Source organism: Procambarus clarkii, chromosome 15 (genome assembly GCF_040958095.1).
Source record: "Procambarus clarkii isolate CNS0578487 chromosome 15, FALCON_Pclarkii_2.0, whole genome shotgun sequence".
NCBI classification, from domain to species: Eukaryota; Metazoa; Arthropoda; class Malacostraca; order Decapoda; family Cambaridae; genus Procambarus; species Procambarus clarkii.
This window is the reverse complement of record NC_091164.1, coordinates 6,636,006-6,661,010: the sequence shown is the minus strand read 5'-3', so window position 1 is coordinate 6,661,010 and position 25,005 is coordinate 6,636,006. Positions and strand designations below refer to the sequence as shown.

General features: G+C 40.7%; 2 protein-coding genes across 2 annotated transcripts in view; both read left to right on the top strand.

Annotated features, from left to right (window-relative positions):
* The window catches only part of LOC123759095 (lysosomal acid glucosylceramidase), a 36,558-nt gene extending 13,393 nt beyond the window's left edge, over positions 1 to 23,165 (top strand). Inside the window, exons 3-12 of the mRNA XM_045743950.2 lie at positions 761 to 890; positions 1,460 to 1,613; positions 5,616 to 5,776; positions 6,040 to 6,121; positions 6,259 to 6,411; positions 7,780 to 7,924; positions 14,408 to 14,490; positions 14,638 to 14,748; positions 15,219 to 15,385; positions 22,616 to 23,165. Coding sequence (XP_045599906.2) covers positions 761 to 890; positions 1,460 to 1,613; positions 5,616 to 5,776; positions 6,040 to 6,121; positions 6,259 to 6,411; positions 7,780 to 7,924; positions 14,408 to 14,490; positions 14,638 to 14,748; positions 15,219 to 15,385; positions 22,616 to 22,712 — 1,283 coding nt within the window. The 3' untranslated portion in view covers positions 22,713 to 23,165. The remainder of the gene's footprint in view (positions 1 to 760; positions 891 to 1,459; positions 1,614 to 5,615; positions 5,777 to 6,039; positions 6,122 to 6,258; positions 6,412 to 7,779; positions 7,925 to 14,407; positions 14,491 to 14,637; positions 14,749 to 15,218; positions 15,386 to 22,615) is intronic.
* Positions 1 to 25,005, top strand: part of LOC123759096 (lysosomal acid glucosylceramidase) — a 95,801-nt gene that overhangs the window by 44,942 nt on the left and 25,854 nt on the right. The gene's annotated exons all lie outside the window — the stretch shown is intronic.

The window sequence follows — 25,005 nt, the reverse complement described above, 5'->3', positions numbered from 1 at the left end:
AGATCATTTAACCTAAATGACGTTAGATGAAAATATATTTTCGCAGTGGAAATTTAGTTCATGGCTTTGTTTACTGGAGCAGCTGATCGCAGCTGTATAAAATATTTCCAATAAACGGCTATATATAATGCTAAACAAAAATAAATCTATTAACAATTAATATTCCTTAATAAATAATGCAAGGTTAGACTGGATTTAACTCGATTAATATATATGTGGAATTTATTCTCACGAGGTGCTCGGCTCACGCAACGGAAGCTATGGATATTAGGAAACATTTGGCATTACTGCATCGCAGAATAATAAGAATTAATATTGCTACACTACTAGTTAGTAGAATAGATTTCTTAGTACAATAAACCTATAACATTACACTAGGGTTTGGCATTTGGGTGTTGGAAATTTCCAACAACTGTAGCCTCTTATCACCCAGCAGTGAATGGGTAATCAGAGGCAGGTTCTTAAACGATATGGCAGGTCGTATTCCAGGGAAAATTAGGATAAGGACTTGCCAGAAACGCTATGCATGCTAATGGCTAAACAAAAATTTAAAAACTCTTTTGTATATAAATAAAAAGTAACAATTTGGAAGAAAGACAAGACTGTAAAATTAACCAGTTATATATATAAATTACCTGTATTTCAGTTTTAATTTCAAAAATGTTTTCTTCAGATCCTTGAACATTATGAATCATAAAACTTTTTAAATCATTAAATTTTTCCTTACAATATTTACTGAGATTTTAACTACCGTTCCAAGACGCGAAGACTATAACACTGAACCGAGAAGATGTTTACCACACCATACTGGGCTTCGGCGGCGCCTTCACTGACTCCACAGGTCTCAATGTTGTAGCCCTCTCCAGCCAGCTCCAGGAATACTTCCTCCGGTAAGCATGTGATGGCACTATCATATTGCCGGCCCTAATATTACAAGCATGTGATGACACTAGCCTAGTGCCCGCACTAATATTACAAGCATATGATGGTACTAGCCTAGTGCCCGCACTAATATTACAATCATGTGATGGCACTAGCCTAGTGCCTGCACTAATATTACAAGCATGTGATGGTACTAGCCTAGTGCCTGCACTAATATTACAATCATGTGATGGCACTAGCCTAGTGCCCACACTAATATTACAATCATGTGATGGCACTAGCCTAGTGCCTGCACTAATATTACAAGCATGTGATGGCTCTAGCCTAGTGCCTGCACTAGGCTAGTGATGATGTGTAATGACATCACATGTTATTACAAGCATGTGATGACACTAGCCTGGTGTTGCACTAATTTACAAGCTCTCTCCTTCAGGATCTCGATTAATATTTTTTGTAGATATTAAATAGGCGCGATCCCTGGAAAGGTACAACCAAAAACCATGGGACCAATAAAATATATGTAATATGGTGTTGGTACGATCAAACACAAAAATATTCTCGTGGTAAATTTGCGCAGATCCTACTTTGCTCCTGAAGGGATTGGATACACCATCGGTCGTATCCCGATTGCTGGCTGCGACTGCTCCACCAGGACCTACTCCTACGACGACGTGGAGGGCGACGACGAACTCGTACACTGGAATTTAACCGAAGAAGATCACCAATATAAGGTAATAACAGGGTGAACAGATGCAACCAGCATGTCCTCCGAACAACCCATCCTCGACTCAAGTCCATTATATCCAGCAGTCAACCCCACAGACGCATTCATAAATTTTAACATGCTGTTCAGTCAAAACGGGAATGTTCTCAAATATAAATTAATATTATAATATATTAGCATATTTTGCATATATAGGCATAGGTTAGGTTAAATATTTAGGTTCTGTTGGCGATTTATTTACTTATTTATTTATTTATTTATATACAAGAAGTTACATTGGGGGGTTAACAGAGAATATAGGAAATAAGTTGAATTAACATTATTGTAAAGCCACTAGCACGCATAGCGTTTCGGGCAAAACTTAGTATTTGTATTTGTAGTACGTGGTCTCATCTAGCTTGAATGGTTCCCAAGCCAACATGCATCAGAAAACTCTTGATCCCTGAAGAATTCGAACCTGGTCAGCCAGGGCCTCCATGCCCCTTGGCATGTCCAGTACCATATCCACTCAGCCACAAACTGTAAAGTATTGGAAAGTCATCTGACTTTTAACTCCAATACCCGACAGCGCTCACGACTATTTTGTGCTCAGATATTTCATCAATTCACTTCAGCATGCTGGGGACGCATGAGCGTCACAAATGATGGCTCATGTGACTCAAGTATGCTGAAGTGATATGATGAAATGTCTTTGCCCAAAATAGTTACCGTAAATGTCCTAGGTTGTAGTCACATTGGACCTTTTGCAGATGGATATTACATTTGTTTGCATTAATTAAAAGGTTGACTTTCTTCTTAATATCTTTAGTTGGGTTTCTGATTATCCTCTTGAATTTGGTCTCATCTTGGAGGATTTCTTTTAGTTTGGTAAGATATTCATAGGTCGGGATGAGGACGAGCTTTTTAAAAGTTTCATGACTAACTGGCAACTCTCGTGGTGCAATGTAGCCACAGTTTTTCATAGAACCTTATTTATTTATTTATTTATTTATTTATTTATTTATTTATTTATTTATTTATTTATTTATATATATACAAGAAGGTACATTGAGTTTGTGAGAATACATTGGATAGTACAGTATTTACATTCTTGTAAAGCCACTAGTACGCGCAGCGTTTCGGGCAGGTCCTTAATCTAGCAGATAATTTTAAGTAGGTAATTTCTATCAGAATTGATAAATGATAAAGATACATTGCAAGAGAAAAATGAGATGAGAGAGCTTAGTAAGTATATTAAAGCACATTGTTATATTAAAGCTCTGATTGATTACAATGACAGCTTGATTAGTAATTTAAGCAAGATTAATAGACACCATACAGCAGATTGACAGCACATATAAGACAGCAATGATCACAATGGTAAAGATGTTCAGATTGGGTACATAAAGATTGGGAGACTGGGTAGCAAAAGATACAGATACACAAGATTTATAAACACCATACAGCAGATTGACAGCACATATAAGAAGACAGCAATGATCACAATGGTAAAGATGTTCAAATTGGGAACATAAAGGTTGGGAGATTGGGGTAGCAATAGATACAGTGCAATTTTAAGGCAAAAAGTGAAAACTATGAAGATGAAATTAGGTACTTTTTAGTATTGATTTTGAATGATGTAAAAGTTGAACAGCTTTTCAATTCAGTAGGGAGTGAGTTCCATAAACTGGGTCCCCTTATTTGCATAGAGTGTTTACACAGATTAAGTTTAACTCTGGGGATATCAAAGAGATATTTATTTCTGGTGTGGTGATAATGGGTCCTATTACATCTGTCCAGGAAGAGTTTCAGACAAGGATTTGCATTTAAGAACAGGGTTTTGTAAATGTAGTTGACACAAGAGAATTTATGGAGTGAGATTATGTTTAGCATGTTTAGGGAGATAAACAAGGGGGCTGTGTGTTGTCTGAAAGCAGAATTTGATATTATTCTGATAGCAGATTTTTGCTGGGTGATGATGGACTTGAGGTGGTTTGCAGTGGTTGAACCCCATGCACAGATACCATAGTTGAGATAGGGATAGATTAGTGCATAATATAGAGAGATGAGAGCAGAGTTAGGTACATAATATCTGATTTTGGAGAGTATACCAACTGTTTTAGAGACTTTCTTAGTTATGTGTTGTATGTGGGTACTGAAGTTGAGTCTCTTGTCTAGAAATAGGCCAAGAAACTTTCCATCATTTTTATTGCTAATGTTTACATTGTCTATCTGAAGCTGAATTGCATTTGTAGATTTGCTTCCAAATAGGATGTAGTAGGTCTTTTCTATGTTAAGTGTTAGTTTGTTAGTTGACATCCATAAGTGGACTTTTTTTAGTTCATGATTAACAACATCATTTAGTGTATGTTGGAGTAGATGAGAGTAGTATCATCAGCAAACAAAATAGGTTTCAGAATGTTAGAGACATTATGCAGATCATTGATGTATATAAGAAATAGAAGAGGTCCCAAGATGCTGCCCTGTGGCACTCCAACGGTCATTGGTAGAATGGGAGAGGTTATATTATTGATGGCTACACATTGGTGTCTATCACTAAGATAGGATTGGATATAGTCCAGTGCATGGCCTCGGATTCCATAATGATGGAGTTTACATAAGAGGTAATCGTGATTAACAGTATCAAAGGCCTTTCTCAGGTCAATGAAGTCCAATCGGAAACTCATTTTTGTCAAGGGCTGAGTAAATTATATCAAGGAGACTAATAATTGCATCGTTGGTACTCTTTTGAGAGCGGAAGCCAAACTGACAGGGGCTAAGAATGTCGAATTTTACGAGATAGGAGTAGAGCTGTTTATAGATAATTTTTTCAAATATTTTTGATAGTATGGGTAGGTTCGATATTGGTCTATAGTTGTTTATGTCTGCCGGATTACCTCCTTTATGAACTGGCGTTACTCTTGCTTTTTTAAGGATATCAGGGAAGGTATGACACTCAATGGATTTGTTGAACAGCAGAGCTATAGGTGGCGCAAGGGCGTGGGAGGCGCTCTTGTATACAATGGATGGGATTTCACTGATGTTCCCAGCTTTGGTTTTTAGTGAGTGTATGATGGACACAACATCTGTCGGGCTGACTGGTGAAAGGAGAAGAGAGTTTGGATAGCTGCCTGAGAGATATGTGTTGATATGTGTCTGAGTCTGTGGGATTTTACTTGCAAAGTTAGCACCAATCGATGAAAAGAAGCTATTAAATTCATTCGCCATTTCTAAGTCAGATGACGGTGTAAGGCCATCCTTAGAGAGTGTTATCTGGTTGTGGGAGTGTTGTTTAGTTCCTAGGATATTAGAGATGGTATTCCATGTGCTTTTCATGTTGCCTTTTGCTTCTTTGAATCTAGTCTCATAATATGAAAGTTTTGCTTTTCTTATGATACTGGTAAGCACTGATGAGTACCTTTTAACTACTTCCTTTGAAACTAGGCCACTCCTAAATTTCTTTTCATATTCATGTTTTTTGTTGATTGATTTAATTATGCCACTTGTGAGCCACGGGTTATTTTTTCTTTTATCAGTTACTTGTTTGGTAAGGAGGGGACAGTGAGTGTTGTAGAGGCTTAGAGTTTTGGAGAGAAAGAGGTTAGTTGATGAGTTTATATCCTGTGAATTGCATGATCATTGCATGATTCATGATTGCATGAACCTGGTGCATGATCGGCCATGCTGAGTCTATAAATGTGAAAGACAGCTTGAAGGGGTCTCCAAGACCCTATGTTCTAGCCCTTCCTATCACAGCCACAGCTTAATGTGTGTGTCTCGAAGATTATGTCCGACCATAAACATAACCCTATTTACTTAAAGTTGTAAAATGGCATTTTTCTGTTTCTGGGAATTTATTGTAACGGACTCATACAAAACCTATATACATTTGCATACAAAAAACTAAAACCATTGCAAAAAAATTGAACACAGGATAGTAATTGTAAATGTGCTCAAACTTTGCCATGTTCAACCATTTCGAATGTTTTCATGTTTTAATACAAACAAAATATGAATTGTCTTCGAAAAGATTCCCTTGATCCTGCGAGCGAAAGAAATGACAGCTTACCCACTAAAGATGTTCGGCTCACCATGGTCGTCCCCAGCCTGGATGAAGACTAATGGCATGTTCAACGGGTCAGGCATACTCATAGCTGAGTACTGGCAACCCTGGGCCAATTACATTGTCAAGTAGGTGTTCAAGAAATAGTTAATTGTTGAGGCAGTGATATGTGTGTTGCCTGATGAATGTTCGGATATTGGGATGTATTTTTAAGAATAGATACTGGTGTATTGATAATTCTCTGAATATTGTACGTGAACCGTAGTGGACATAAGTGAACCTTTGTCCTAAACAGAAAAATATTATCAAGTTATAACTTTATTGCATGATAAATCGTTAGTTTATTAAGAAAATTATTACGTGACGTTTCATGTCAGTTGTTTAATGTCAGATTTTTGGATGCCTATGAGGCTGAGGGAGTCGAGATGTGGGGCCTTACTCCACAGAATGAACCCCTCGGTGGTCTTACTGATGTAAGTATCTGTCAAGCCATATTTATTTCAAAATTCCAAATGTATCCTTTACAATTCTCTTGCAAACATTGTTTTATGATGATTGAAACATTAAAGAAACAAGATCCTAATGTTATATAAGTTTTTTGTTTTGGCAGTGGAAAATCAACGCTATTGGATGGTCGGCTGAGTCAATGCGAGACTGGCTCAGGGATAACCTAGGACCCACGCTGGAGGCTGCTGGCTACCGTCGCCTTAAGATGATGGTTCACGACTTCAACAGGGACTCCCTAACTTGGTACATCGAGCCGGTAAGTCTTCAAAAGCACATGCCGGTGATTGCTTGCTACTCCAGCAAAATAATTAATAAGTACATATCAATATTACCATCTGACTTTTCAGTAGGAATATTTTATGCTTTCATCTTCAACAAAAAACTTAGTTAATTAAATATGCAAAATTTTCAGACATAATGCATGAAAGATTAAGGATGGTACGTAATTATCAAAGAAGGCATCAAGCCATGATGACTATGTAACACCGTCAAATAAGTAAGCAAAACAAGACAAATGAGTTTTAATAACTCAATAAAAATATTCTCATCTTACAGTTAGTCAAAGGAATTCTGTTGTAGACATTTTGCAATATCCTTGGTAACACAATATACGTGAGGTCGCTGGAGTATTTTATGCTATATAAATATATGAATGGGTGTAATTGTTTGGTATGGGCCAAATATACTTTCTGTAGTTCTTTCTATTTTATATTATTTGAAGTAAAACCCCATAACGTTTCTGTGGAAAATCACTTGACCACAACTATATTATCATACTTACCAGCGCATTCTATTAAGGGGTTGATATCAGTAGGCTACGATTCTTATTGGTGATCATCCTCAGAGTAAAATCCGTTGCCATGAGCAACAAACCGCCCTGTTAAACCACCTAGATCGCTATCCAGATATAGTTATGATGGTCTGAAAGCATATTACGGTTCCAGTAACAGTCTATTTAAATAATGGTAATGTCTTCTCACAGATATGATAAAAACCCACAATTATGTAGTTTGTGAAATTTATGTAAAGATTTACAACAAGTCCTTCACACTCTCCTGAAGGCATTGTCAAGGGCTTAGTATGTGGTTAATATGAGATTTATATCTCAGCGACTAATCATTTGCAATAGTTTACTTGCAAACGTGCAAGTGAACCTTTGTCCTAAACACAGATTATTCTCAAAATATAACTTTATTGTATTATAAATCGTTGGTTTAAAATATAAAAAGCCTATCCTGAAAATATTTTCTTTGAAAAATTGTGAAGAATTTGGTTTTCTGTAAACGAAATTCAAGGGGTACACAAATAGTTTTCGAATTTAATTTTTTCACATTTTTGGACTACATTACACTATATTAATGTAAAAAACCTAATGAAACTTAACTTAACCTAAGTAAACCTTATCCTAAAGTAACCTTAACCTAAAGTAACCTTAACCTAAAGTAACCTTAATCTAAAGTAACCTTAACCTAACTTAACCATGAATAGAGAGTAGATAATAGCACTGATTACGTTGTCGTTCTGAATCCATTACCGTGAGCAGATTTCCTCCTAGAGGACAGGTTGACATTTTGAGCACTTCATGTATTTTTTTACAATGCTGACTTAATAAATGACTTTGCAGATGCTTGCGGACCCCGAGTGTGCTCAATACATCGACGGAACGGCCGTACACTGGTATTCTGACAACATCATTCCCCCGGAAATTCTGGACGAGACCCACGCTCTCTCTCCAGAAAGGTTTATTCTGTACACAGAGGCCTGTCAAGGTGAGGAAAAAGCCAATATCCTGTATAAGTAATGCTAGTATGGAGCAGAGAGACTATTCCAGCGAGCAAACTTGTGAACACAGTAAGAATGACATGAATGATGATATGTAGTGTCTTGCGCGGACAGTATTTCAAAAGCTGGCTTGGCAGTGCAGTCTTCACCATCAGGTTAGATGTATTCCTAACACAAAAGGCAACAATTCCCGACAGTGGGGTACAGGAATCCAGTACTTATAGGCTTATCAAGGTCCCCCACTAGGCCTACAGTCTAGGCAACCTTCTGACCCTCCCCAGGATGCAACCCAAAACAGTTCCCTAACTCCAGTGTACCTATTTACTGCTAAGTAAACAGACACATAAGGTGAAAGGTAACATAATCATCCACGGTTTTTCAATATCCTCCTAGCGAGCATTTGGAATATTGCCATAATAAACGTGGATGTATTTAAGAGAAAATTGGGTAGTTTCCTGCACTGCCATCGGGCTGATGAGCAATAACGGCACTTCCTGCCCTCCCTGTAGCTGTATTGAGTGATCCGTCAGTGTATATGGTCTGTGCTATGTTGTTTTCAGCTTGTATATTGTGAATGTGTTCTATGGTGCTTAATTTAGCAGCAAGCTGAGCATGAGGGCTGTTTGTGAATAGTTTCTTGGTAGGGTATGCAGGGGTCAGGATGTCAATAGATACTATCTGCCAGGGTGGTGTAATAACTCGCATTGTAGTATCTTGACCGCGCACCCCGCTACTACCACTGAGCTAACCGTGCAATCTCCGCTCTTCCTATGGTAATAACGGATGCTCTACCGATCACGTAAGATGTTAACACTCGGACCGTCATATGAGGACGTAAACCAGTAAACAGAGGAGAGAGAGGGAGAGAGAGAGAGAGAGAGAGAGAGAGAGAGAGAGAGAGAGAGAGAGAGAGAGAGAGAGAGAGAGAGAGAGAGAGAGAGAGAGAGAGAGAGAGAGAGAGAGAGAGAGAGAGAGAGAGAGAGAGAGAGAGAGAGAGAGAGAGAGAGAGAGAGAGAGAGAGAGAGAGAGAGAGAGAGAGAGAGAGAGAGAGAGAGAGAGAGAGAGAGAGAGAGAGAGAGAGAGAGAGAGAGAGAGAGAGAGAGAGAGAGAGAGAGAGAGAGAGAAAGAGTGAGGAAGAGTGAAGCAGAGCGAGAACGAGAGCAAGGGAGGGAGAACGAGAGCGAGTGAGGGCGAGGGAGAGTGAGACAGAAAGATAGAGATATTCGTAGTCACAGCCTATCGTATGAGTTACCGAGTAACGCTGCCACCATCCTGAGTTACCGGACAGGGGACCGGAGTGAGATTCGTAGGTCTTGCAGATGGAATAATCTACCAGGACAGGTGTAGGGGACAATTGTCGGTACAAGGATCTTGGCCTGTCACTCGAATAATCCTGACCACTTGGGAACTATAGAGTACACAAGAATAAAGCGGGACACCCCCCAATACTAACACCTCAACACGGGACGGACGGGGGAAGGAGTACCGGATAATTACGGATACTTGGTCACTAGGGCAAAGGGGACGGTAGGCCCAATATCACTGAGACAAGTAACCATTAATACACATTTAATAACACTTAACAATATATGCCTTTATTTGAAATAATTAAATAAGACACTCCCTAACTATATTCCCTACTAGAGGTCATGAGTACTGAATGAGGTGCTTTTGTACAAAAGAGCCGTACTTACTCGTATAATGTTCCACAGTTTTCTTGAGTTGATGTTCCCTCCCTGAGTCCAGTCACACCGTCCTCCTGGGCTCCGCCCACTCTACTGTCCCTTCCATGATCTGCTCCTCAGCTGAACATGAGGGTTTTGCATTTTGATGTTTAGGGGTTAATCCCTGAAGATTATCATGACGGCATCAACTCTGACCTCTTCGTGACTTGGTAACCACTGACCTGTCCTCCTGGTTAACTGGTACTGAGGTGTAACTTTTACATTGTCTGCCGCCGCCTGACTGGCGCCTGTGGTTTGTTCATCCTCCACATGGCTTGTTCTTGCTGTTATGATGTTCATGTTGTACCACTATGTACTGCTCTATTGTTACAGTGGAAGGAAGTGCTGTACTCTTTTATCTGTATATACCAGGGGGGCCTGGTAGCCTGGTGGATAGCGCGCAGGACTCGTAATTCTGTGGCGCGGGTTCAATTCCTACACCAGGCAGAAACAAATGGGCAAAGTTTCTTTCACCCTGAATGCCCCTGTTACCTAGCAGTAAATAGGTACCTGGGAGTTAGTCAGCTGTCACGAGCTGCTTCCTGGGACGTGTGTGTGTGTGATGTGGAAAAAAAGTAGTTAGTAAACAGTTGATTGATAGTTGAGAGGCGGGCCGAAAGAGCAAAGCTCAACCCCCGCAAACACAACTAGGTGAATTGCACACAGAGATCACACTAACGTGATGCATCAAATGAACAAATCCACATGGGCCGTGACGAAGATTCGAACCTGCGTCCGGGAGCATCCCAGACACTGCCTTAATCGAGTGAGCTACGACAGGGTAAAAGAGTTGAAACCGAAGTTCTACTGAACTTACTGGATCCCGTAGCCTCTCCGAGGCACAAACCAGGATTTTACACAACTTCCCCCTGCACCCGAGCTATGTCAATAGGCCGTTCTCCCTCTTCGCCCGTGACGAGGCCCTCTTCAAGGGCTTCGTCCCGGCCCTTGTGGATTTGTTCATTTGATGCATCACGTTAGTGTGATCTCTGTGTGTAATGATGTAAGGGCGAAGAGGGAGAACGGCCTATTGACATAGCTCGGGTGCAAGGGGGAGTTGTGTAAAATCCTGGTTTGTGCCTCGGAGAGGCTACGGGATCCAGTAAGTTCAGTAGAACTTCAGTTTCAATTCTTACCCTGTCGTAGCTCAGTCGATTAAGGCAGTGTCTGGGATGCTTCCGGACGCAGGTTTGAATCCTCGTCACGGCCCTTGTGGATTTGTACAACTAGGTGAATACATCGTGCAGTCCCATCATTTTATTATGAGTGACTGTTCTTTGAATCCATTTAGTCTCGCTGGTTCCATTTCGTATGTGTTCTAACAGTTCAACTGACACAATGTTGTTTTTGTTATCACGCAGAAGCTGTAGTCCCATCATAAGATTAATTTCAAATATTCTGTCTCGAATGCTAAGTATATTTAATTATTTCCGCATGTTGAGAACTTTAGTAGTTATAGGACAGTCAAGTATAATTCTGAGTTGTTCATTTTGCATTTTTTCCAGTCTATCAATACGTTTGCCATTTTGCAGGACTAAAGCTGGTGCATGATAGTCTATCAGAGACCTTATATATGCTAAATACATCATTTTTGCTATTCTAATATTAACACCGTACTTAGGGCTATACCCCACTACAGTTCTGAGAGCCTTGAGTCTGTCTCTACATTGTTGATGTAACTTATTAACTGCAGTTGAGGTACAAGGGACAGAGACTCCAAGGTATTTGAAAGAAGAGACATAGTCTATTGGTATGTTGTCTATCTTAAGTTTTCGTGGTCCACTTTTGCGGTTGCCAATTTGTCTGTTAAATACCTTAGTTTTAGCAGCGTTGATTACAAGACCAAGGCTCTCACAAGCTGTATGTATACAATTTAAGACTGTTTGCATTTCGCGGTGGGTTTTAGTATGTACAAGGATGTCATCTGCATAGCTGATAGTGATGTTTGCCGGACTAGTTGGGATTGATTTTAGTAAAGTATTAATTAGAACATTAAACAAGGTAGGACTGAGTACTCCTCCTTGTGGGGTGCCTAGTTGCGTAAATTTAGTTTTATTCTTGTAGCCTTGGAACAGTGCAGAGGACTTCCGGTTGGTAAGATAGCCCCGTATCCATTGTAATAATTGTCCCCCTATATCCATTCTCGCAAAATTCATACATAATCACTTCCCTATTAGCAATATCAAAGGCATTTTTTAAATCAAGAAATGTTGTGTACTTGTGCCTTTTATCTCCATGAACAGTAAGAAAGGTTGTGATACAGTTGTGTACACTTTTACCATGTGTGAACCCATTGATATCAGGTGACATGTGCTCTTTAACTCTATACAATAATCTGTTAAGCACCATTCTCTCAAAGGTTTCGCACATGCAACTGGTCAGTGAGATGGGACGGAAAGCATCAGGTTGGCCAGGCTTTGGTACAGGTACCGTAAGACTGGTGGTCCATGATACTGGCAACTGCCCAGTGACATAACTCGCATTAAACAATTCTAATAATGGGTTACCGGGTACACGATGTAGGAGTCTTAGAATATCATAGGTGATACCGTCCTCACCAGGAGCAGTGCTACTGCCCCTGGAGAGGGCTGCATCCAATTCATAATCTGTATATGGAACATCACATTCATCATGTTGCTTGCTCAACATGAAATTTATGAGAGCATTTCTGTCTGTGGACCTCTCCTGCAATTTCTCCCTAGTGCTAGCTGGTAACATTCCAAGGCTGGAAACCTGAGCCCATTTTGTAATTAAGTGATTGGCTTTCTGTAGCGAGTTTGAGTGTGAAACTTGTCTATTATTTTTGCCAATAATTTTGTTTATGCCTTTCCAAGCTTTGCCCAGGGGAGTATGCAGGTTAAGTCCACTAACAAAACCCTCCCATTCAGTTTGTCTCAGTTCAGTCATTCTCTCCCTTGCCGCTGCAAGCGCGGCCTGAAACAGTTTTAACATTTGAGGAGTTCTAAGGCGCTTATACATGCTTTACCTGTCTGTCTAGCAATTGATTTAAGCTCTTTCAGTTTAGCATCATCATAGTACTGGTTGTGTCTGACCTGTTTACCGGTACTTCTTTTTGTTTGGCGTGACTCACTATTTTTGATGGCCTCATAGGTTTTATTCACGAGGTCATCATAAAACTGTTGTACATTCTCAGGCTCATAATTGTTATAACAATGTTCTATGCTGTCTATAAAGAATTTTTATTGCCCTTTCTTTACTGTTAGCCTGCGTCTACTCAGCTTAGTGCCAGGTAGGACAATTAAAATTGACTCTATGGTGGCTGGGTGGTAAGGTGTGTGGCTGGTGTTTTGGAAGTCGTGAGTTCAAACGCAATGAGAATAATAAAATTTCTATATAACGTAGCTCAGTCGTTAAGGCAGCGTCTGGGATCCTCTCAGATGTAGGTTCGAATCCTCGTCACGGCCTGTGTTGATTTGTTCATCTTACCTACACTCTGTGCAGACGTCAGGCTGCAACTGACACTTTCGTTATGCTGTGGTGGAGCCAGATGTCTAGTGGCGTCTGCAGGAGCAATATATCTGTACTCGCTTCAGTCAACAATTTAGCCCTATACTTTGTACTCAGCCGCTTGTCGCCATTATCTTTTTTATTTAGGCGTCATTGCTGTAAACACCCGATGGCTAGAAAGGCGGGATCCAAGAGTATAGTATACTATAGAGTATACTATACTCTATCCTGCAGGCACAAATAGGTGAGTACACACTGCAAGAATATTATTGCAGCGTGTCTGAAAAAGCTTGTGAGGTTTATTCTTTCGACTGCTTATGCTCGAAAGAGCGCAGACGGACATCACAATCCCAAGTGATCACTAACCTGCGCAGTACCGAGAACGCAAGTGTTGAAAACTCACTGTAAAATTTGTGGTTAATACAGAAACTGTCTAAATATAAAGGGACAAACTAACAGATTCCAGACGCTTGGACAGGTATTAACAAATTACTACAGGAATGCCGAAAACATTAAACGATAAGGAAAGTTGAATTGCTTAAAAGAAAAGAAAAATCCATCTCTTGGCAAAAATGTACTTGCCAATTGAAATACCTGGTTTCTCTCGGCGGAATAAAAGTCAAAATAACTAATATAAAAATTGTAAATTCCCTGTGCTCTAACGATTTATCCTAGACACAGAAACGTTGGCTAACTAATCTGAGCTACTTGGCTACTTGAACTAATGAAAATTAACAGCATTTTTTTGGCTGTTACATTAGAGTTTTTATATTTGATGTCGAAATTTCCTTCACCTCCTCTTCTCATCTTTCCCCCTCCAGACACTCTGGGTGCATTATGAGGATATCATCATGAACTCAAGAGTGAATAAGGTTATAGAAATACTAAGAGTCCCCGTCTCGGAGGATGGTTAGTCATACGGGGCCATATGTTCAATCTAATTTTTTTCTGATGATGAAAAATTCTTGGGTCATCTCCACCAATATTTCACACTTGACCAGAATTAAATCAGCAAGAATCAGATGCAGAAGGTGTGTATAGTTAAAAATAATTCTTAAATCAAATACCTTTGGCCTACCCTAACCCAGCTTATGTTCGTCCCATACCCCAGATAATTTTCCCTACAAATTTGGATAAGGTTAGCCACGAGCATCTGATCTCCAACTTTGGACAGACAGGCTGACATTCTCTCTTATTGTATAGATTTGAGAGAATTGATGACCTTTGTCTTAAACATTTACTTTATAAATTGGTTATTGACAAGTAATTTTTTTTCAGGATGGGACGTTGAAGGGTCAGAATTAAGTGTTAATCTTGGGTCATGGCTGCGTGCTGAACAGTACGTCCACTCCATTTTGGATGTGAGTACCGCCTTCAGTTATAATTACACAACCAAAATAAGTATTGCATTTTAATGACCATTTATTGCTCTTGCTCAATCGTGCAGGAAAAGATCGTTCTCTCTATAAAAAGTATTGTATTATGGTAAAATGTTGTGATGTTTGCAGGCCGTGAACCACTACTCGACGGGCTGGGTGGACTGGAACATGGCTCTGGACACGCTGGGGGGACCCAACTGGGCTAACAACTTCCTCGACTCTCCCGTCATTATCGACGCCGTCAGTATACACCAAATATTATCCTCAATTCTCTAGTCATTCAATATAGTTTAGATTGTATTATATATATAATTCTGAAGTACCCTCTACTGGGTATATATGTAAAACAATTGTTGGTACATGGACAAATACAGAGACAAATGGTTATGCTGTGAGTAATCAATATACTTGTAAGTATTTAGTTGATATTTTGCTATTAAGAAATATAACTCAAGGCCAAAATTTGTAGGTTAATAAATTTGTAAGGGTTTAATTATGATATTACAATGGAGATGCAAATACCATAACAGTATGCATATTTAGTGTAGTTCTGTAGAGTATATTTACCTAAGATATGACGTTTGAAAGAATACAAAAAATATATGATATTAGCAGAGCCGTCTGTGGGAAGGCACTAATCACGTCCATGTGAACATTACAATGTTCATTTTTACCGAATTCGCAATACCAATCAAATTTCCCCTCTGCAGGAAGCTGACGAGTTTTACAAGCAGCCAATGTTCTATGCCATCGGTCATTTGAGCAAGTTCGTGGTTCCTGGCGCCCAGCGGATCTCTTGGTCGACCACGTCAGACTTCCTGGAGGTGGCCGCCTTCATCGACCCGTCAGGACGCACTGTCGTCGTTGTCCTCAACAAGTAAGGAAGAAAACTGACACGAGTTCAAAATATTATCTCTCAGTGTGTTTTAATTGTCTCTAGTGGCAGTATGTCGTTGGTGTGAATTAAGGGGTGACGACAATCGTTGGGATCGGATGCACCCTGGCGTACCCGTAAAGGGTTAATCCCAAACCCAAATAGCGAAACGAATGACGCATATCACCAGACACTAAAATGAGATGCCTCACATCAAAGAACGCACAGGAAGACAGATGAGTGGGGAGCCCCAGGAGTCCCTCAGGGTGACAAGCACTGGCCCCGCTCCACACAGAGAACACCGGGTAGCAAAACCAAAAACTCGGCCCCCCAGCTAAACTGCAAAAGTCATGCGGTGCCCTCCGGCAGAGCAGATGCCAGCCGCCCACCACGGCTGCAGTTACACCAGGAGCCCACAAAGACCCACCAACCCCCGGCACCACTCGGCCAGGCCAGCGGCAGACACCGTCACCCTGCCGGGAGAATCAGCAAGAAAACGTTCAAAATCTATCAGCCGTCCTGTAACCCAAGGCGGTATGTGCGCCAGGCATCGTACAAACCGGGCCGTTGAATGAGGATGCCTAACGGCAGAATCAAATCCAAAATCGGGAAAACAGAACGTGATCCGGCGGCTCCCAGGCGGTATCTAAACGTCCGCTCGTAATCAAGGTTGAACCAGGAGACCGATTCTCTAGTGGCAGTATACAGCCAACATACAATATTAACCTTGTGTGCACTGTTGTCCATAACTACGAGCTTAAACCAAGCTTTGTACAAATTGAAAAATATCACACATTGTGACTATCATTAAGCATATAGGTACGTACAAATGTACATAATGAAAACTAAATTAACCAATTCATTGAGGCTATGGCTAACTTTGGAGGCCTACAAATTTATGCTTACATTGTATTTACCTGAATTTAATTGAGGGCTACCAATTGGAAATAATTAATAATAAATAAATTGAAATAAACCAATAGGAAACAATATTTTGAAAATAAAGGAAATCTCTTGGCCTATTAGGCAAATCGGGCCTTGCATAGTAGGCCGAGAAGTGTGTTCTGGCTACTAGGTACGACATATTTTATATATATATATATATATATATATATATATATATATATATATATATATATATATATATATATATATATATATATATTTATATATATATATATATATATATATATATATATATATATATATATATATATATATATATATATATATATATATATATATATATATATATATATATATATATATTTATATATATATATATATATATATATATATATATATATATATATATATATATATATATATATATATATACGAGAGTTGTTGGCAGTGTATAAACTGAGATATGTACCCCACCAAAGAGAATCCAGCTGACTATCTCTCCCGAGGCCTAAAGAAAAGCCGCAAGTCCTTGTGACCAATTTCACTGTTCCCACTGAGAATCCAGAACTACCTCGGACTTTGGTAATTGATCCTAATCGGTATTCTGAACTGAACAAACTAATAGGTGTTACCCAACCTAGGTGTAGGGTTTGATTTTCTAAAGAAAATAGGAATCAAACATAAATTCCCTCGTGCCCTAAAGTACTGAGTCAAAAGAGCTCAGACTGACACACTCGGGACAGAATTTGATAATGTCCCTAAGAAGCTACAAAATGATCTGGGTCTCTGGGTAGATACACTAACAGGCACCAAGGACAAAAAGCCAGTAAAGACATCTATCTGTCTTTTCACTTGTGCCACAACAATGGCAGTCCATCTAGAAGTGACTCCCGATATGAGTGCCGAGGCGTTCTTACAGGCTTTCCGCAGGTTTGCTTCACGTAGATCCTGTCCTAAGTTAATGATCTCAGACAATGTGTCCAACTTAGTGGCAGGAGAAGCATGTCTGAGGAAAATCTGGACACACCCAAAGGTGCGCACGGCCCTAAATCAACGGCAGTGCCACTGGAAATTCATACTTCCCAGAGCGCCATGGCACAGAGGCTTCTATTGTAATGATCTGGGGCTCAGACCATTGGTTCTCCCTTCTCCCCTCTTTTCCCTCCCCTTCTCCCCTCCTTCCTTCTCCCCTCCCCTTGGCCGTCATTCGTCTCCTCCTCTTCCCCCCCCCCTGTCGCCCATTTGTCAGGGTCAAGAGGTTGACCTGAGGGTAGGGTGGTCGTGGATACCTTGGCTTCTCCCACTCAATTCCCCACTCAGATATTTCCCTCTCCACCCCCTCTCATCCCACCGCTGCCACCATTGTAACGACCGCTTACCCTGTCGTGACCGCGGCCTCTATTGTAATAACCCAATGTTCCCCAGTATTAATCCTGTTATCTTGTGATCTCTCATAATCGTACTATACGCTCTCTATTGTAATTCTCCGTCTTTCTTCACTCAATACCCCAGCTTAACACTGTTACAGTCCAGCATGACCCCTCACTGGACTGCCACGTATATAAGAGGAATATTAAATGAGGAAGATAAACCAAGGACAAGGGTTATTAGTTAAAAAAAACAATAACAAAACACATTTACACTGCCACCACCTTCCTGACCAACCATACCTGAATGTGTCAATCACCGATCCCCCAGGAAGGCAAGGAATCAGTAACCATGGGACTCCGGGTAATATGAATTTCAGTAATAAATTTTGGAAAATTAGTTTGTGTAATTTACGTTACTAATTTAAATCCAAGGGCAACTTTAGTATCGATTAATTGTTAGGAGAACCTGGGGGGCTTCCAATACAACACCTAAAAAATGACAAAGTAGCAAAATATATCAAAGGGGAGTTAAGTGAATACCACTGGACAAGCTATACAATTTATTTTATGAAACATGTAAATCAAGACAATTTGAACACATAACCTATTCTATTTTCCCTAGAGGCACAATGGATATTTACCGAGGACACAAAACTCAAGTGCACTATACCTTAAATACCCGCACCACGGCCAAGATGTTGATGGCTGCCCTCAGCCCCGAGGATACGGGCTTGCGGCCCTGTTCCTAATACACTCCCAAGACACACTGATGAAATTTAGTTTTTCCAACCTATTGCTGGGAAGGATTACTCCTCCCACCATCTACTACAGCCCCAGGGCTCCACCCATTATTTTGGCAATGGCCAACCATTTAACACGTAGGCCTGAGGTCTGGCTCTCTAGGGCCAATAAGGACTTGGCCCTTATCTCAGGCCAATCACCTTCACTGATCTGTCGTGGAAAGCTACATGAATTTCTGAAGATTGAGTCAGCTCTCCCCAGCTAAAGAGAAGAGGGACAAGGCGCGTCTATGGAGCCCAGGCACCTGCGAGCAATGTTTACAAAACTGATAATTTATGTTCAAGCCTGTCTCCTCTAAGATAGGAGTAGGGACATTTGACTCTGCCTGGTATGGGGAAGGCCGCTGCTGAGAGGGACAGAGAGGGATGAGAGGGGGTGGAGAGGGAAATATCTGAGTGGGGAATTGAGTGGGAGAAGCCAAGGTATCCACGACCACCCTACCCTCAGGTCAACCTCTTGACCCTGACAAATGGGCGACAGGGGGGGGGGAAGAGGAGGAGACGAATGACGGCCAAGGGGAGGGGAGAAGGAAGGAGGGGAGAAGGGGAGGGAAAAGAGGGGAGAAGGGAGAACCAATGGTCCTTTTCCCTCCCCTTCTCCCCTCCTTCCTTCTCCCCTCCCCTTGGCCGTCATTCGTCTCCTCCTCTTCCCCCCCCCCTGTCGCCCATTTGTCAGGGTCAAGAGGTTGACCTGAGGGTAGGGTGGTCGTGGATACCTTGGCTTCTCCCACTCAATTCCCCACTCAGATATTTCCCTCTCCACCCCCTCTCATCCCTCTCTGTCCCTCTCAGCAGCGGCCTTCCCCATACCAGGCAGAGTCAAATGTCCCTACTCCTATCTTAGAGGAGACAGGCTTGAACATAAATTATCAGTTTTGTAAACATTGCTCGCAGGTGCCTGGGCTCCATAGACGCGCCTTGTCCCTCTTCTCTTTAGCTGGGGAGAGCTGACTCAATCTTCAGAAATTCATGTAGCTTTCCACGACAGATCAGTGAAGGTGATTGGCCTGAGATAAGGGCCAAGTCCTTATTGGCCCTAGAGAGCCAGACCTCAGGCCTACGTGTTAAATGGTTGGCCATTGCCAAAATAATGGGTGGAGCCCTGGGGCTGTAGTAGATGGTGGGAGGAGTAATCCTTCCCAGCAATAGGTTGGAAAAACTAAATTTCATCAGTGTGTCTTGGGAGTGTATTAGGAACAGGGCCGCAAGCCCGTATCCTCGGGGCTGAGGGCAGCCATCAACATCTTGGCCGTGGTGCGGGTATTTAAGGTATAGTGCACTTGAGTTTTGTGTCCTCGGTAAATATCCATTGTGCCTCTAGGGAAAATAGAATAGGTTATGTGTTCAAATTGTCTTGATTTACATGTTTCATAAAATAAATTGTATAGCTTGTCCAGTGGTATTCACTTAACTCCCCTTTGATATATTTTGCTACTTTGTCATTTTTTAGGTGTTGTATTGGAAGCCCCCCAGGTTCTCCTAACAATTAATCGATACTAAAGTTGCCCTTGGATTTAAATTAGTAACGTAAATTACACAAACTAATTTTCCAAAATTTATTACTGAAATTCATATTACCCGGAGTCCCATGGTTACTGATTCCTTGCCTTCCTGGGGGATCGGTGATTGACACATTCAGGTATGGTTGGTCAGGAAGGTGGTGGCAGTGTAAATGTGTTTTGTTATTGTTTTTTTTAACTAATAACCCTTGTCCTTGGTTTATCTTCCTCATTTAATATTCCTCTTATATACGTGGCAGTCCAGTGAGGGGTCATGCTGGACTGTAACAGTGTTAAGCTGGGGTATTGAGTGAAGAAAGACGGAGAATTACAATAGAGAGCGTATAGTACGATTATGAGAGATCACAAGATAACAGGATTAATACTGGGGAACATTGGGTTATTACAATAGAGGCCGCGGTCACGACAGGGTAAGCGGTCGTTACAAGCGGTCGTTACACTATAAACGCCTGATTGGTACGGTGAAACGTTCTCTACGGAAAATCCTACATTGCCAAAAAGATAGAAACCATAGAGATAGAAGCACAAGTTAATAACCGACCACTTACCTACCTCTCTAATGATGTTTTGCAGCGTGAACCATTAAGTCCAGCTCATCTGATGTATGGGAGACCTCTCAGCACCCTAGTGGCCCTTACGGACGAGGAACTAGAGGATCCTTCATATGTCCAAGAGAGTGATTTGCTTCAACATTTCAAACATCTATCAAGGGTGATAAGTCGGTGGAACGACGTATGGACTCGAGAATACCTTACTGCTCTGAGGGAGTATCATTACGGGGCAATCAACCCCTACAACAGAATTAACTTGAACCCTGGTGATATAGTTCTGGTGGACGGCGATGGGCCATGCTCAGAGTGGCCTATAGGCCAAATAGTCTGTTCATCCAGACAGCCAGGGTATCTTGAGAATAGTGAAAGTAAAATGCCGAGGCAATACTACTCTCGAAACATTAGAGAAATTAGTTCCTTTAGAACTGGCAGGAAAAGAAGACGTTCAACGACTTCCAGCACCCAAAGAGCCAGTAAGGGATGTCCGTCCCGAGCGGACTGCTGCACAACGATGCAAATTAAAATTAAAGCAACACTATTATTCTGAAGGAGAGGAATAAAGTGATTGCAGTCCTTACCGGGACTTCAACCCTTGTTCCTCCCCCTCAGAATTATGTCGGAAATCTGATACATTTAATAACATAAGTTACCCATTAAAGAAAAAGAGAACGGGTATTCTGTGACGTCATACAACAAGACATATTATATATCTCATCTCTTTTTAAACCTTAGTCTAGTATTTAAACTTAATAAAAAAAGTGTTCATTAGGACTGAATATAATTAAATACAACAGGAATATAGCCTAACTCTCTATTCCTTAATTATACATAGAACCACCAAATATTTTAGGACGGCGCCCCTAGAGGCGTCGTCACGTACACAACACTGCAACTTGTAAACACAGTGAGAAAGCACTCCATGACAAATTTTACAACACAAAAAGTTCTTTCTCCGAGCTTCGATACAGGATCCTCTACGATCCACCCAACCGTAGATCTCATGAACAAAGGAAAGAACAATTTTTGGTATTTCTTTTGCATTTAATACTGGCCATAATTATTGTAGGAAATATCGTTAAGACATGGGATTAAATCCCCAAACAAAGTAATTGTGAGTTGGAGTTACAAGAAGCTGAACAGACCAATATAACTGTGATTGCAGCCACTACCTGTACATCAAGCCTTGTAGGCCTCCAGACAGCCGCCATTACGTGGCACTCTGAGGCACAGGGCCACACCCAATTCTGATGCTACAATTACACAGCTTTAGCAGGCCCTACCAACAGTATCATCTAAGGGCCCCCCCCCCCTTTTATTTTATACTGTAGACATAGTATTAGTAGTTATTAATTTAATTTGCTGTAATAATAGTAGATTAGACCACCATATGTAGTATGATATAAAATTTATATATCAAAGACTAGGTAAACAATTTGTGGTTTATGAAGGATCCACCTCCAAGTGGTTTAAGCTACAAATTGTCTCCCCCCCCCCCTGCCAACTGTGTGTGATAAGTTCTAGCAGCTGAATCAGAATATATACAGTCCACTTCTAACTAAGTACCCAACTCATAAGAAAAATTATATAATATTAAAGTCAATTAAAAATAGATTAAAGTAAATATTTGAATATTCACAGAATAAAAACAATTAAAGCTTGCTAGGATTTTCCCATAAGAGTTGTAATATCGTTAATTGCTATCAGGAAAAACTAGCCACGATTCTGCTTGATAAGTATTTTCTTTAGGAATTCTAGGGACTTCCAACCCTCTATAACATTAAGTGTTGTCTGAATCCTTCCACGTAACAAATGCACCTTATTGCAAAGTATTTAATTCATATTATAATTATAATTAACTTCCGCGCACCTCAAATTTATAACAATTTTATTGATTAATCATCCAACACAAAATTTTCAATAATTAAAACTGGAAGAATAATCCGGTTCATTACATTTTTTAATAGTATATATTTTAGAACTTTAAGGCCTGGTATACACGTGTTCATAGGAAATCATTTAAGAGGCACTTGAGGACTTTAACGAGAACTTTTCCACTTTGCTAATGAGTCGTTATTTTTGTTCACAGGGATGATGAGGAAGAACAGCTGACAGTGACAGACGGCTCTTCATCTTTCCTCAACTTCAAGATACCTCCAAAAGCCATCCAGACTATCTTGTACTAGCATCCTATAGGACTTAGCTAGATCCTGTCATTGAACATGGCACTAGCTAGATCCTGTCATTGAACAAGGCACTAGCTAGATCCTGTCATTGAACAAGACCACTTGCTAGCTACATCTCTTAGTCTCAGCAGATGCGAGTTACAGTAAATGTTGTGGATATATTATTAGCAGTATGCGTTTAATTGGTTAACTTGGCGCAAAATATTTCTCCATCAATCAAGCCCGGTTGTTTGAAGCTTACTCTAAGAATCAGATAATTGACTCTTGACTCACCATATTAATCCATCACCAGGTACACTCTTGGTTTGTGTCCTCTTATGCAGACAGACGACAATAACACAGTCAGTACCGAGAAGAACTAACTTACACAGATAGGAACTTAAATTATACAGCTATCATGCGGGAGGTGTCCCTTTAGTGTTTGTATATTAATTAAATGATGAAATTCCTTAATATTATTTTACTCTTAAAACCTTAAAACACACACACACACCTGTTCACCTGTTTATCTGTTCACACGTGTGTGGACAATCGTGGTGGATGGTCGTGGGTTGGGAGCTCCTGGGATACTAGTGAAGTTGGAGGGATAATCAGGCTACTTCGAAGTGAAAAAGTGTATACGAGTGAATGAAAAACTTGTAATTTGACTCAAATCATAAGGAAGTGAAGAAAGAAAGTAGAAATAGCATAATTGAAAATAGGTGTTGAATGCATTGTGGCAGTGTGACTGACCACGCTGACTGTGACCTCACCAGCCTCAATCTGTCACCGACGTGACGTCACCCTGGCAGCAACCCTTATTACACTGATACGGCCCTAATTGGACGCAACCGGGTTCTTTTCTGATGGTATTAGTTTTGGGAATCCGGCCCCAAATTAGTAGAGGCTTTCAAGGGGTGAGCTCCGTAATGCAAGTAAAATAAACAGGGGAGGTACATTAAATACACAAGTATCTCAATTTCTATATATATATATTCCTTTCTCACCACCATATATAAATAAAAGTCACAAACGGGAACTATTACTACACAATATATATATCTTCGTCTCCCTCTGAAGACGCTGAACACTTGGCGACGCTCACTCTGTGTAGTCTTGCCTGGTTTCCTCTTCCGTGGTCCAGAACCCACGATGAACCTACCCTGGCCACAGGCCAGTCAAATCACAATCCCACTGGGTGCCCCGTCGTGAAGGCCCACAACCACAGTCCAGCCTGTAGCTGGCAGGTACCAATCAGCTTCGCTGTTAGGCCACTTCACGACGAATACTAGGGTTGCGAGCCCTAGGCAGGAGCCTCGTGTAACTCGCTGGTCACTCTCCTCGGTCGGCACCACAGTGGGTTGTCTCTTCCACCAGCCAGCCCTGGGTACGGCGAATCCCGTCACTGCCACTCTTCAGGCAGATAATTATAACAACACCTATACCCCCTATTAGACTATTTTACAGGAACTTCTTTTCCACAGGCCATAAAACGGAGGAAAGAGTCCTGAAAGATATTGTCAGTAGAAACGTTATCCCTACAGACAAAAATCAGAAGATACAACTGACGATTTACTATAAAACCAGAAAAACGGCCAGCCTACTCATGAGAAACTCTCCAGACACAAAGCAGAACGCTTTAAAAGTGACCAACGTCGTCTATGCCTTCAAATGCCCTCTTGGGGACTGTAAGCCTAAAAAAAACAGTATATAGGCAAGACAACAACATCTCTTTCCAGGCGTTTAACGATGCATAAGCAACAGGACTCCATTAAGGAACATATAATCTCTTCCCACAAACAAACCATCACCAGAGAAATCTTAGCAAACAACACAGAAATCATCGATAGATACAGCGATAGCAGGCGGCTTGACGTCTGCGAGGCACTACACATCAAGAAGTCAACACCAGCAATCAACAACCAATTAATGCACAACTATATTCTACCCACTTCAAGACTCCGCTCCAATATAGATGCATCAAGAAATATGGACCAATAGGCTTTCAACAATTACTTCCATTCAATACCCATTGTTTCGTGTTCTGTCTTGTGATGGAATTTAATACCCATTGAATACCCATTGTTGAAAGTTCGTTTTTCACCTCATCCACCTCACCCAAATGTAGATATAAACCTCGAAGATGTGAAAGCTCTATTCAGTTTCAGTTGTGTGTTTGTAAACTAAAGTCTTTGAAAATGTAATAAGTTTTACGAAACGCGCTCAAGTGTCGCGTCAGACTAGAAATAAAAATGAATTTTGGAGAATTGATCTTTGAATTACCATCAACAGTGAAAAGATATGTGAGAAAGAT